Raw genomic sequence first — 15,939 nt, forward strand, 5'->3', positions numbered from 1 at the left:
AAAAAAAAAAAAAAAAAGCATAAAAAAAGGGAAATAAAATTAAATAAAAATAAATAAAATTAAATAAAAATAAATAAAATATATATAAGTAAATATACACATAAATATAATAATAATAATAAATATATAAAAAAAAAAAAAAAAAATTATAAGGGGATTAGGAAAAAAATAAAGAAATGATATTTAAAATTTTGGATTTTATCTGTTTGATGGCTTGGCCCATTCCACCTACAAAAAAAAAAAATAATAAATAAATAAATAAATAAACACACGTTATTAACACAAAAAAATTATAATATTATATACATATATATATATGATATTTCCATTTTTATATTACGCTTAAGAGTAAATTTTCAAATCCGTGACGATTCAATTTTTCTATAGCCCTTTTTGCTTCTTCCCTCTTGGAGTAAGTAATAAAAGCAAAACCTTTTGAATTTTGAGTTTCCCTAAAATAATAAAAATAACAAAAAAAAATTTATTTTTTTAACATTCATATTATTAAAAGTGATTCAAAATATAAGTAAAATGAAATAAATAAAAAGACAACCACAAATATAATATATATATATATATATATATATATATATATATGTTTATTTATTTATTTATTTATTTTTTACTTATGCTTGGCCAAGAACATACGAACGATGTTTCCCACTTTTCCGAATAAGTTAGATAACTCATTTTCCTGTATTTCAAAAAAAAAAAAAAAAAAAAAAAAAACATTTTTATATGATGAAACATATATATATATATATAGCAATATATTTATTAAAACATACACATTTTTATAATACATATATATTTTTATTTTTATTTTTATTTTTATTTTTTTTTATTACATTAACGTCTTCACTTAAGTTCGTTACACGAACAGTGCATTCTTTATTTTGAGTATCCTATAAAAAAAAAAAAAAAAATTATTAAAAAAATAATTAGAACATTTAAAACATCATTTTTTATATACATTAAAAAAATAATAATAAAATGAATTTTTTTTTTTTTTTTTCCTATAAAAAAAAAAAAAAAAAAAAATTATTAAAAAAATAATTAGAACATTAAAAACATCATTTTTTATATACATTAAAAAAATAATAATAAAATGAATTTTTTTTTTTTTTTTAATATTACATGTGGGCGATAGTATAATCCTTCTCTCCTTCCAGCGGCTTTGCTTGGATCTTCAGCCTTAACATCCTATTAAAAAAAAAAAAACAAATATATACATAATATAATATTACAATATTTTTGAAAAAAATTATATATTTTTATATTTAATCTTAATGTTACCTCTGTTTCTTCATCTTTCAATATCTTAAATCTATTTTTAAGATCCTTAGCTGTTTTATTTGTTTGTTCTGCAAATAAATAATCGTATTCAGTATCTTTTAAAAAATCTAATGGATTGTTTTTAGGAACTTCAATATTAACTACATCTGTGGGTTCAACAGTAACTGAGCTATGCTATAATTTAAAAAAAAAAAAAAAGCAAAAAAAAATAAATCATGTAAAAACAACATAAAATATTATATCCCTAGAACGCTCAAAATATGAACACCATATACATATAAATGATAAATATGAAACCTTGAAATGTATGTACAAATATTTTTTTTTATTTTTTTTATTTTTTTTATTTTTTTTATTTTTTTTTTTTTTTTTTCTTACTATATCAATGTTAAAATTTTTTAGGTTAAGTCTGTTATTTATTTCTTTGTTTAATTTTTTTTTAATTACAACTTCTTGAATTTTTTTGGTAACCTAAAAAAAGAGATAATAAATTAGTATTAAGATGATTGAAATAAGTAAATAAGACATACTTGAATTTATAATGTTTTATTTTTTGTCCAGGAAAAATATAACACACATATATATATTTATTTATTTATGTATATATTTGTATGATTTTTTTTCATTTTCTTTTTTTTTTCAATTCATATAATTATCATTACTTTAACAGTCTGTTTTTTTAAATTTTCTGAATATTTTGTAACAACTTTTATTCCGTTCTCATAGTTTGTGAAATAAGATAATTTTTTATTTGCTTCTAAATCATCATCCGCATCTATATCTTCCCATTTTTTTTCTAAAATATAGGGGAAAAGAAAAAAAACAAAGAAAGAAATTAAAATAATAATAACAAGAAATAGTATAATTATATATAGCAATATGTTATTCACATAAAGATATACATATGTGTAATTATATATATATATTTATATATTTATATAATATCCTTTTTTCCCTTGTCATTTTATTCTTTTTTATAATATTACTAATTTCATTATCATTTATGGATTCATCATCATCTACATCAATATCTGCCCATTTTTTCTCTATACAAAAAAAAAAAAAAAAAAAAAAAATACAATATAATTATTATTAGGAACATATATTATATATATATATATATTTATTTATTTATTTATTCAATAATTTCTTTTATGCTATACTATTAATGTTGAAAAATATTAATATCTTATTATTTAATTTGTTTTACCTGTTTGTATCATCTTTGTAAAAGGTTTTAAAATAATTTATTATGTAATATATATATATATATACTCTTTCTTTTTATATAAAATTTTTAAATGATTGTTACTTTTTTCCCGTTTTCTTAATATTTTATTTATTTTATAATTATATAAGAATATTATAATCTAATATTTTTCTTCTTAAGTGATTAATTTTATTTTATAATTTCATTTTTAAGAATAACTATAAAATCGTAAATCTTCTCTTTATATTTTTTTTTATAAACGATGTTTATTTTTTTTCATTATAATAATTATATAGCATATGAATATTAAACTATTAATTTTTTTTTAATAATAAATAAGATCCTTAAAAAATTATCAATATATATATATATATATATATATATATATATATATATATAATATAATATATATATATATATATATATATATATATATATATATAATATATTATATATATATATATATATATATATATATATATATATATATATAATATATATATATATATATATATATATATATATATATATATATATAATATAATATATATATATATGTATACGATAATAAAAATGTAATTGTCAAAAATTATATATATATATATATATATAGTATTATAATAAATATATTATATAATATGTTTTATATATATATATATATGTGATATAATATATATATATATAACATTTTTATATTTTCTTATTTTCATACTTTTGAATTTTTATATTCTTATATTTTATTAATAAATAATATGTTACTTAAAAAAAAAAAAAAAAAAATTAACAACAGTTGTATATTTTATTTTATAAAAATATGTAAGAAAATAATTGGCTTTTCATTTTAAACAAAAAAAATAAAAAAATAAAAAAAAAAATAAAAATAAATGAATAAATAAGAATGAATAGATAATATGTCCATATGACAATTTTAAATGATCTAATTTAAATTTGTATTTTTCCTTTCTTCAAATAAGGAAAAATAAAAATTAAATATATATATATATATATATATATATATATATATATATATTTATATATATATTTACATATTTTATATATTTATCTCATTTTGTGTTGATATTTTATTGACACATCAAAATTTGTTGATAGGAGGCAGACAAAATATTTGTAAATCCTACGAATAAATATAAAAAAAGGAAGGAAATTTAATATATATATATAAAAATATATTAATTATTTCACATATATACAAACATATATATGTATACATATATATATATATATATATCTATTTTTTATATTACCTGAAAAAAGGATATCATTTGGAAGAAAAAAAAATAGAAAGTGAGATAATTTATAAAAAGGTTTCAATGGGAATATTAGAAACAAAATAGATAAATATAAAAAGAATTTTTTTATATTTTTTGGATAGTTTGCATATTTATATAGAATATAAAAAAAGATTGAAAATTTTATAACAGTTGTGATATCACCCAAATAATAATATTGAAATAATTGTTTGATACGTTCTGATAAATTATTACTCATTAAAGGATAATCTACTTCTAATCGTAATAATAATTTTTTTTTATCTATATGTTTTAATTGATTAATTTCTTTTTTAATTTTTTCTAAATTAATATTATTATTTTTTAATGTCTTTTCAAATTCCTTATCGAAAGCTTTATATGATTCAAGGATATCATTATTTTTTAAAATATATTTTTTATTTTCTAATATTTGAGACAATTTTTTGTATTCATTTAATAATGTTAAATAACCATAATAAGTTAATTTATTTTTTAAATATGTTATACGCTTATTACTTTTTATATATTCATTATTATTTAAAGATGATGACAATAAATCATTCTTTTTGTTTGTATTTATATCATCATCTTTTTGAAGAAATAAATGTGGTAATATAGTTATTAATCGTAAATTTAGAATTTTTATTTGTTTATCTTTAATTATATTTTGTATTGTCATATTATTTTCTAATTTCTTATTATCATATAATATTTCTTGTAATGTTAATGGTATACCATAAATATCTTCTATCTTCTTCTTTATATTTTTAATACTATCCTTTTCTTCCATATTTAAAAGAAAATTCTTACAAAATATATTGGACTTATCATAATAATTTATCATTATATTACATTTATTTTCTTTTATTTTATTGTTAGATATATGTTTATTTTGTTTTATAGATACATTATTCGTTATTGTATTGAATATATGTCTTTTATTTATTGGTTCCTTTTTATTATTATATAATCTAATGCCCTTACAAATATGTATCAAAAAAAAAACATAAAAAAAAATTATACATTTAGAATTATTTACTTTATTTATCATCTTATATATAAGACCTTTTTTGTTCTTTAATATATGCTTATATATTATTTTATTTTATATTTAAAAAGAGGAAAGATTAAAATGCCTTATTTTTATTCCTAATAAGAAATTATTAAATAAATAAATATAAATATATAAATATATATATATTTATATTTACGTGTGTATATTTTATTTATATTTCTATCCTCCTTCCTTATATTTTCTTGTTTTTTCAATGCATTAAGACCCTTTCAATATATTAAGAGTTCCTTGTCATATTGTAATAACTATATGGGGAACATAAAATATAAATATATGAATAAATAAATATATAAATAAATAAATAAATAAATAAATAAATATATATATATATATATATATATATATATAATATATTTATAATATATTTATAGTCATATACCAACTGGGTCATTAATTATTATATTTATGATTTATAATAAATTATCACACTTCAATATTTTATCTTATGAAATTCTCATAAACTATAGAGAGAAAAAAAAAAAAAAAAAAAAAAAAAAAAAAGAAAGGCATATTTATATATATTCAAATTAATATGTGATTAAATAAAATGGTAATATTATAAAAAATATATAACCTAACAATGGATGGAAAAAAAAAAAATATAATATTGTAATTTTTGATGGAAAATATTGATTAATTTTAAAAAAAAATAATGAGTGTACTAATATATATATATATATATAATAATAATAATAATGTTTTCATTTTGAGGAAATATAGTTCCTATTTGTTCTTTTATATATATGTATTCATTTTATAGTAGTAAGGGCAGATTACATATTAATAGTTCATTTTTATAATTATTCATTTAAACTTAAAATCATGTTTATTTTTTTTATTTTAAAGACAAATTTTTGTTGTTATCATAAAATAAAATATACCACAAAAAAAAAAAAAAAAAAAAAAAAAAAATATACACATTTTTATACCAAAAAAAAACAAAAAAATATAAAACATCAAAAATAAAAATAAAAAATAAAAAATAAAAAATAAAAAAATGAACTATGAAATAAATATATACATTTACATAAAACATATACACATATATATATATATATATATATTTATTTATTTATTTATTCATTCATTTTATGTTCATTGTTGTATTAGATTATCGTTAAGATGTTCTTGCATATCATTTAAAATATCGTTTTTTAATTTCACAAGAATTTTATATTCTTCAAAAAGTGAATTAAGATTAGAGATTGTTAAAGAATCTATACTTTTTTCATGTTCATATTTGAATTTATATGTTTCTATTTTATTAATTATATTATTACAAAATTTTTTTTCATTAGATAATTTTATCAAATCATTTAATTTTCCAGCAGCTTCTTGTAATTTTTTATTACTCTCCTTAACTTCATTTAAATATGATTTTTCAGCATTAGCTACTTTTTCTTTATATTCATCATCAGATATATTTAAAAAGGTTGTTTTACCAAGCTCTTTAATAAATTCTATACCACTACAAAATTGAGTAAACGAATATGCTTCTTCTGAAATAAAACGACTAGGATGACGGAAATTTTGAATATATATAATATTTGAAATAATTTCGGGGGGATTTGTTTTGATAATTACATAAATAAGAAGTGGAAGAACTTCATCAGCACAAGGTAGCAATTCATCATCATCATCATCATCATCATCAACGTCATCATCACCATCAACGTCATTATTACCATCACCATCAAACAGCTTATGCTCATTATCATAATTATTTTGTTCATTTACATAATTATCCTTTTCATCATCATTCTCCGTTATAGTTTGCAATGAATTACTTTTATAATTATTATTAAAAGTATCTTCTCTATTATTCAATCCACTTTTCATATAATCAACGTCTTCCTCAGATTCTTTAAAAGTACCTTGTTGTTCATACTTATGTGAATTTTTTACACATTCGTCCATCTTATTAGACATGTCATAATTCTGATTATCACTTTGATGATTTTGATTATTGTCTGCACTTTTTTTCTTAATATTATCTTTCTCTTCTAATATATCCTCGTCATTTATAACAAACACATTATTGCTTTTATTACTATTATTATTTTTATTTTCATTTTCATTTTCATTTTTATTTTCATTTTCTCTTTTTTTTTTTTTTTTCTTCTTTTTTATATTCCTTTTTGCAGCATAAAGCACCGAAGTAACAATACGACAACAATTTAATATCATAATTAATTTATCATTAGGTGCTTTCATTTTTTGTATTCTCAAAAGTTCTTGTTGAGCAATTTTTAAACGTTCGAAATTAATTTCTTCAATTATTTCTAAATGCTTCAATTCTATCCACTGCAAACAATTAATCTTTGTATAAATTTTTTCATCATCATCTTTATCATTAGGATCCATACGATATAAATAAAAATATAATTTTTGCATAATAAATTTCTCATATCCTTCTACTATCATATTTATTTGATATTTATTTAAAGATTTATATATTTCTGACCTTAATAATATTGGTTGTGTTTCATTAATAAAATGATGAATATTATTTGCAGCTTTTTCTCTGCTTAAATTATTAGGGAAATTTAAAATAAAATTTTTTACTTTTTCAACTACTTCTTTACAAGATTCATGTTTTAAACTTTCTAAAAAGTTATTATATAATGTGTTTGGTTTTTTCTTATTTCCAGAATTTGTTGATTCAGATATATTATCATTCATAACATTATCCTTTGTCATTTCATAGGAAGAATCTATTTTGCCTTCTATATCATTAGTAAAAGATAAATCTTTTTTTAAAATATTATAACTATTATTAAGCATATTATTATCATTCAAATGGGTTTCATCATTTTTATTATTCTTTTGATTAATATCATTTTTTTCATATTTATTGGATTCCATTTCTTTGTTTTTTTTTTTTTCCTTACTACCTGGAGCAATGTCATCACTTGATTTATCTTTTATAAAAAATGTTCTTCGATACTTTTCATCATCATCATCATAACATTTTCTTTTTAAGCTATACATATCTGCATAATGTTTTTCATTTTCTTGTTTCTTATATAAATCCCAATTTTTATCTTTATCATTATTATTCATAATATTATTATTTTGATTATCTTTTTTGGCGTTCTTTTTATTTTCTCCATTTTTTTCTGTATCTTCTGTTTTTTTTGTATCATCTCTTTTAATAAAGGATATAAAAATTTCTTTAAACTTACGACTTTTCTGTTGAATGATAGACATATTTCTTGTAGCTTCTTCGTCAGTAAGATATATTATATTTTCTTTCATATGTACAAAATTATTTTTAGTATTCTCACTTACTTGTTGCATGTTATTTTTTTCATTCTTATTGCAAATACCACTTTGTTCATTCTCATCATTTTTAATGTGTCCCACGGGATTGTCATTTGACACATTTTTAATGTGTCCCACGGGATTATCATTTGACAAATTTTTAGTGTGTCCCACGGGATTATCATTTGACACATTTTTAGTGTATCCCACAGTTTTGTCATTCTCTACATTGTTTTTATTTTTTTCGTTTCCTTCCCTTCCAGATTTATCATTTGACGAATTAAATTTTTCATCATACATACGTGAAATATTTTTACCTTTATTATATAATTTTTCTATAAAACTTTCATTATTCGTATTAGTATTTTTTTTCTTTTCTTCTTGATCTTTTTCCTTATTTTCCATTTTGATCTCATTTATTTTATTATCTTTCAACAATTTATTTAAGTAATCATTTAATTTTTTTTCATTTTCATCTTCTTCATTTTTTAAATCATTATGTTCATCTAATGAGCCATTTTTTTTCTCCCCTTCAAATAATATGTTCATCATTCCATTATTTGAACCTTTCCTTTTACTATTATCTGTTGGTAATTGTTTAATAATATTTTCTAAACTTTTTTTTTTTGGACAATCTTCTGTAACGTTATTTTGGAATGTATCATCTTTGAATGAAGATTCCAAACATTCTTTGTTATTATTAAATTCATCATTATTGTCTTCTTGAGTTTTATTCAAATTATTTAAATCTTCATTACTTTGTGTTAATGTAACTGTATTTTTTTTCTTATCTTCACCATCACATTGAATTTTATTAATGCTGTCACTGTCATTTTGTTTATTATGTTCATTTTTTTTTTTATCATCGCAACTTTTATTATTTATATTATTATCACTATGGATTAATATATCCATATTATTCTCTTCTAAATTTGTTTCACTATCTTGTCTTAATAAATTTCCTTTTTTTTTTTTTTTTTTTTTTTTTTCTTTCAACATGTCTTTTGATAAACTAGATTCATCTTTAGAAATATTTAATAAATCCTTTTTATCACTTTTTATTTTTTTATTCATACAATTATCACCATATACATTATTTTCCATAAGAATAGTCTCATCATCCATATCATCATTTTTTATACATTTCTTATTTAGATATTCTTTTATTTCATTAAAAAATTTCCTTTCATCATTTTCAGTAATTGATTCAAGAATTTCTTCATCATCTGATGATGTACATAATTCGGATGATGAAGGTATGAGATTTTTTTCTTCTTTAGATATTTTTTTGTCGCTAGCAACCTTTTTACCTCTTTGCTCTAAATTATTACTGTGAGCATTATTTTTTCTCGTTAATACGTCGTTTTTCTTATCATGTATGTGATCTGATATATTGTTTAAGGAATGATTGAGACTATCACTACTACAGGATGTTTTATTTTTTTTGACAACATTTTTTTTGTTTTTTTTTTGATTTACACATATTAGTTCACTTTGATGTTCAGACTGTCCATATGGTCCATCCTGTATATATGATCCATCCTGTATATATGATCCATCCTGTATATATGGTCCATCCTGTCCATATTGTGCTTCTCCTTTTGATTTTATTTTTTTTTCTATAACTTTATTATTATTATTATTATTATTATTATTATGATCTTGTTTTATTGAATTATTTAATGTATCCATTGAACTTCCTACAGAACTATTGCTACTGTGAACACTTTTTTTGGAAGAAACACTTTTGGATTTCCTCGAATGTGTAATTTTTTCTTTACTGCACGAAGGATTATTGGAACTGTGTCGTTCCCCCTCTTTAGCAATATTATTATTATTATTTAATATGATATTATTCGACATAATATTATTTGATGACAATATTGTATTTGAACTAAATATACTATTAGATGATAAAACGTTAGATGGAGATAAGACACTACTTGGTGACAAAATATGACGTGCCGTACTTTTCATTTTTTTCTTTTGAGTTTTTTTCAATTCTTTATTAGAAATATTGCTTTGTTTAACATTTATAATATTATTATTATTACTATTATTATTACTATTAATATTATTATTGTTGTTACTTTTTTTTTTATCTTTTATATTAATTTTATCAAAATAATCACTACTATTACTTTCTCTTTTATTAATTTCTGTATTATTTTTCTTTTCCTTCATATTATTTTTAATGTATTTATTGTTGTAGTGTTCATCTATATGATTTCCGTCTTCCATTTTTTGAGATACAACATGATCTTCTCTGTTAATATGATGGTTTCTAGATATCTCTTCCATACTGTAATTTTTATTATGGTCTATAAAATATTCATTTTGTATACAATCACTACTGCTACGTTGTTTAATATTAATATTATTATTAATATTATTGTTATTAATATTATTGTTATTAATATTATTGTTATTAATATTATTGTTAATGTTAATGTTTTGTATTGGAGGTATTTTTTTTTTATTTATAGGTGAGCCCGTATGATAAGACTTATCAATATGAGTATTTATATAATTATTATTATTATTATTATTATTATTGTTTATGTGATGGCTTTCCTTATCTTCCCTACTTCTAATGTTAGAGTCCCTTTTATTATAATTATAAATGTTGGTTTTTTTTTCTTCATTATAATTATTCTGTTCAGATATAATAATATTATCATTATCATTTACAGATTTTTTATTATTTTGTTTATTGTTAGTTTCCCATAAATCAAATAATGAATTCATTTTATCCATTTTTTTTTTTTTAGAAACATTTTGAGTGTCACCATATTGATTATCACCTTTTATTATTATATCAACAGGATCATCAATATAGTATTTAATATGATCCAATTTTTGTTTGGATCTATTTATATTGTTACATATATTATTATTATTGTTACTTTTTATATTATTATTTATATTACTATCTATCCATAAAGAATCGTTCAATTCGCTAAAATCAATGTCCTCATTTTTATTTATTGTCATTTCTTTTTTATCAATCATCATATTATATTCATTATGTCTTTTTTTATTATTATCATTACTATTTTCAAAATTATCAAAAAAAAAATCCATATTATTCATATCTTTCATATACTCATCATTTCGATTTAACTTAATTTTTTCAAGAGATTTTGAATTTAACTCATTCCATTCATTGCTAAATATAAAATTATCATTATAATTTACTTCTTCATTCATCTTAAACATAATAAAATATATATATTATTAATCAATATATATATATATATATATATATATATATACAATAAACATAAAATGTATATTTTATTATAAATGGTTTATATGGTTTATATGGTTTATATGGTTTATATATTTTATATGTTTTATATGTTTTATATGTTTTATATGTTTTATATGTTTTATATGTTTTGTTCTTTTTTTTTTTTTTTTTTTTTTTGGTATTTTTGTAAAAACATCCTATCTTTCCAAAAGCTTGCACATCAAAGCATTTTTTTTGCAACTTAAGAAAAAGGAAAAAAATAAATTAAAATAAATATATATAATATATATGATATATATAATAAATAATTAAAATCAGGAATAAAAAAAGAAATATTTTATACAGTTCATTATAAGTGGAAAATAAAAATAAATAAAAATAAATAAAACATAAAACATATATATATATTATATATATATATATAGTAGTCAAAATGGAAATTAAGAAATATAATATTTATGAATAAAGGCATATTTTAAATCATAAAAATGTTAATATATATATTCCATAAAAAATATAACTTGTTTTATTTTTTTATTTTATTTTTTATTTTATTTTTTATTTAATTTTTTTTTTTTTTTCTTTTTTTTGCCTTTTATTTTTTATACAGCTAAAATTACTATAATATTTATATTATATATAAAAATGATTAATATGTCGTGTATATATATATAATATATATATAATGAATATATAAAAAATTTCTTATTATTCTTTTATTTTATATATATTTTTCAAGAGCAAAATTTTGTATTTAATATATATTTTTCAAGAGCAAAATTTTGTTATTTAATATAATCTTATTATCCTCATTTCTTTTAAATAAATATTATATATATATATATATATATATCGCCTAACAGTTAAATTTGATACATAGAAATGAAAAAATATATATATATATATATTATATATATACATAATGTATATAAGGTAATACATTTTTTTTATACGCACACGTCATACTTTTAAAATATAAATATATATATATATATATATATATATCAATTAACTAAAAAGTGTAACATTTTTGCAAAAAAATATTTTTTGTAAGATTATTAAATAAAAATGGAAATTAAAGCATAATTTTTTTTTTTTTTTTTTCATTTATTTAATGCCTTTTATTTAATTTTTTCATTACATATGTATTAATATTTTTATTACAATATCATATTTTAAAATTCCTTTTTTGAAATAACATTGATATCTAATTATTCAACACGACATATTTTTTAAAATTTTACAAGTTGTAATATTCCTAATTAAAATAATTATAAAAACTTATATGAATTATCATAGTTTTTTCCCTATTCATCCAAAAAAAAAAAAAAAAAAATCAAACTATAGATATATTTTCAATCTAGATTAAAAAAAATATATACATATATATAACCCACACAAAAAAAAATAAAAAATAAAATAATATCTAAATTAATAACCCTTATTTTTTTTTTTTCTTATTTTCTTAAAATTGTCATTGTCATTCAACATAAAATATATATAGAAATAAATTATATACACAATATCGAAAATCAATTCTTTTTTCTTATAATTAAAATGAATAAAAACATGTGACGTATTTATATTTGTATACATGTGTATTTTAACACATGCTTGTCATCTGATTTTTCTTCTGTAATAAATCTCCATTTTAATCTATAATTTTTTATTTTCTTTTCATTATATGTTTAAGGTATTTATGCTTATATTTTTAATTATCATAATTTTTTAGAACATATATATATATGTATATATATATATATATATATATATAATTATGTCGTATTCCTATATATATATATATATATATAATATGTTATAATGTTAGTCGCTATTTTTTGTTTTAACAAAATATATTTTTTAAAATAAAATAAAAAAATATATTTTGTATATAATGTTGTTCCCTATAAGAATGTGCTATATATTTTTTTCTCATCTTTAGTCTTCTTAAAATATATATTTCAATAAAATATATATTTTTTTTATTTTATTCCCCTTTGTATTTTTTAAATAAAAAAAAAAAATAATAATAATAATAATAAAACAATTAAAGCATCCATATATATATATATATATATATATATATATATATATATATATTGTTCATATTTTATTATCATTAAATAAATTGTAAAAAAATAAAAAATAAAACACAAGAAAAAAAGGAATAAAAACTATTGAAGCTTATGTCTCAAATGGTCATAAGGAAAAATATTAAAAATATCCTTAAGCTTAATGTGGTTACTCTATTTTGGTTATCTTATGTTTTTCTTCTTAAACCATATGGAAATTTGAAAAATATGATGGTGTGTAATGCTGTCCTTCTTCCATTTAATGAAAAAAATAAAGGCATAAATAATTTTATGTATATTAACCCAAGAAATATTATTTTGAATAAAATAAAAAGAGATGACATAAAACTAGAAAAAGATAATATGATCCTATCCCAACACAATAGAAAAAGAAATAATTATATTAAATCACAAAAAGGAAATGAAAAAAACATGAATAATTTTACATTTATGTTAAAAGGAAGTACACAAAATATTATGAACATTAAAGAAAAAGAATATGATCTTGCTATTGTCGGATGCGGTGTTGGGGGCCATGCTGCTGCAATTAATGCTATGGAAAGAAATTTAAAAGTTATTATATTTGCAGGCGATCAAAATTGTATTGGGGGAACATGTGTTAATGTTGGGTGTATACCAAGCAAAGCGTTATTATACGCTACAAATAAATATAGAGAATTAAAAAATTTAGATAAATTATATTATTATGGTATCTATAGCAATATTTTTCAAAATAATGAAAATACAGAAATAGAAAGTAATCAACTCGTTTCAAATAGCTTCCAAATTAACGTTAATAAATTGAAAGAATACACACAAAGTGTTATTGAAAAATTAAGAAATGGAATTTCACATGGATTTAAAACATTAAAATTTAATAAAAATTCTGAACATGTTCAGGTAATTTATGAACACGGTCAGCTATTGGATAAAAATACTATAAAAAGTAAAAAAAGTGGTAATACATATAAAGTAAAAAATATCATTATAGCAACAGGATCTGTACCTAATATTCCAGACAATGTTGAGATAGATGACAAAAGTGTTTTTACAAGTGATATGGCAGTAAAATTAGTTGGTTTAAAAAATTATATGAGTATAATTGGTATGGGAATAATTGGTTTAGAATTTGCAGATATATACACAGCTTTAGGGTCAGAAATAACATTTTTGGAATATTCATCAGAATTATTACCAATAATTGATAATGATGTAGCAAAATATTTTGAAAAGGTATTTTTAAAAAACAAGCCTGTAAATTATCATTTAAATACAGAGGTCAAATATATAAAGGCTTCTAAAAATAATAATCCGGTTATTATTGGATATTCACATAGAATTAACAATGAGGATAATGGAAAAAAAACTATGACAGACGTTAAAGAATTATATGTTGATAGTTGTTTAGTTGCTACTGGACGAAAGCCAAATACACAAAATTTAGGTTTGGAACAAATGAAAATACAAATGAATAGAGGATATGTATCAGTAAATGACAATTTACAAGTAAAAATGGAAAATAATGAAATTTATGATAATATATTTTGTATAGGAGATGCAAATGGGAAACAAATGTTAGCACATACAGCATCATATCAAGCCTTAAAAGTTATTGATTTTATTGAAAAAAATAATGTAAACAAAAATGGTGAAAATATTTTTAATAAACCCATATTATATAAAAATATACCTTCTGTTTGTTATACAAATCCTGAATTAGCTTTTATCGGATTAACAGAAAAAGAAGCAAAAGCATTATATCCAGATAATATAGGTATTGAAATTTCCTATTATAAATCAAATTCAAAAATATTGTGTGAAAATAATATTTCCTTAAATAGTAATAAAAAAAATAATTCATATAATAAAGGACATTATAACATAAATGATAATACAAGTGGTATGGTAAAAATAATATATAAAGAAGACACAAAGGAAATTTTAGGAATCTTCATAGTTGGAAATTATGCTTCTGTTTTAATTCATGAAGCAGTACTTGCAATTAATCTAAAATTATCAGCATTCGATTTGGCATATATGGTTCATTCTCATCCAACAGTAAGTGAAGTTCTGGACACTGCTTTTAAATCTATATCAAAAATAAGAACTCACTAATTAACAGAATATTTTAAGTATTTAATATTTATGCTTCCTTGTTACCTGACTTGTTCAGGAAATTTATATATACATTAATATATAATACACAAATATATATATTTTTTTAATTTTTTTTAAACATTTGTATATTTAAACGTATAAAACAAAATGTGAAAATATAAGAAATATTCTATATTTTACTAAAACTTTTAAGTGTCCAAAAAAAATAAATATATATATATTAAATAAATTATAAAATAAATTTGATAAAACTAAAAATATAATTAAAAAAATCAAAAAAAAAAAAAATATATATATAATATATATATATATATATATATATATATATAATATATTTATTTAAAAAAAAAAATTAATTTTTTTTTTTTTTTTTTTTTTTT

General features: G+C 18.5%; 4 protein-coding genes across 4 annotated transcripts; 1 reads left to right on the top strand and 3 right to left on the bottom strand.

The window, feature by feature from the left end:
• Window positions 1-198: 198 nt before the first annotated feature.
• Window positions 199-2,519, bottom strand: PGSY75_0815600 (putative eukaryotic translation initiation factor; the record flags this gene model as incomplete). The annotated part of the gene is made up of 10 exons (XM_018785283.1): window positions 199-228; window positions 341-452; window positions 627-694; window positions 849-905; window positions 1,138-1,203; window positions 1,297-1,470; window positions 1,675-1,767; window positions 1,959-2,092; window positions 2,283-2,342; window positions 2,507-2,519. The coding sequence occupies 10 exons, from the start codon at window positions 2,517-2,519 to the stop codon at window positions 199-201; spliced, it is 807 nt and encodes a 268-aa protein (XP_018642250.1).
• Window positions 2,520-3,588: 1,069 nt separating this feature from the next.
• Window positions 3,589-4,828, bottom strand: PGSY75_0815700 (ubiquitin; the record flags this gene model as incomplete). The annotated part of the gene is made up of 2 exons (XM_018785284.1): window positions 3,589-3,641; window positions 3,772-4,828. The coding sequence occupies 2 exons, from the start codon at window positions 4,826-4,828 to the stop codon at window positions 3,589-3,591; spliced, it is 1,110 nt and encodes a 369-aa protein (XP_018642251.1).
• Window positions 4,829-5,947: 1,119 nt separating this feature from the next.
• PGSY75_0815800 (putative vacuolar protein sorting-associated protein 9) lies at window positions 5,948-11,326 on the bottom strand (the record flags this gene model as incomplete). The annotated part of the gene is made up of 1 exon (XM_018785285.1): window positions 5,948-11,326. One exon carries the CDS (start codon window positions 11,324-11,326, stop codon window positions 5,948-5,950), a length of 5,379 nt encoding a protein of 1,792 aa, XP_018642252.1.
• A 2,238-nt stretch (window positions 11,327-13,564) lies between these two features.
• Window positions 13,565-15,556, top strand: PGSY75_0815900 (lipoamide dehydrogenase; the record flags this gene model as incomplete). Its single annotated transcript, XM_018785286.1, has 1 exon — window positions 13,565-15,556. The coding sequence occupies one exon, from the start codon at window positions 13,565-13,567 to the stop codon at window positions 15,554-15,556; it is 1,992 nt and encodes a 663-aa protein (XP_018642253.1).
• Between the last annotated feature and the right edge of the window lie 383 nt (window positions 15,557-15,939).

This window comes from Plasmodium gaboni, chromosome 8 (genome assembly GCF_001602025.1).
Source record: "Plasmodium gaboni strain SY75 chromosome 8, whole genome shotgun sequence".
Lineage (NCBI taxonomy): Eukaryota > Apicomplexa > Aconoidasida > Haemosporida > Plasmodiidae > Plasmodium > Plasmodium gaboni.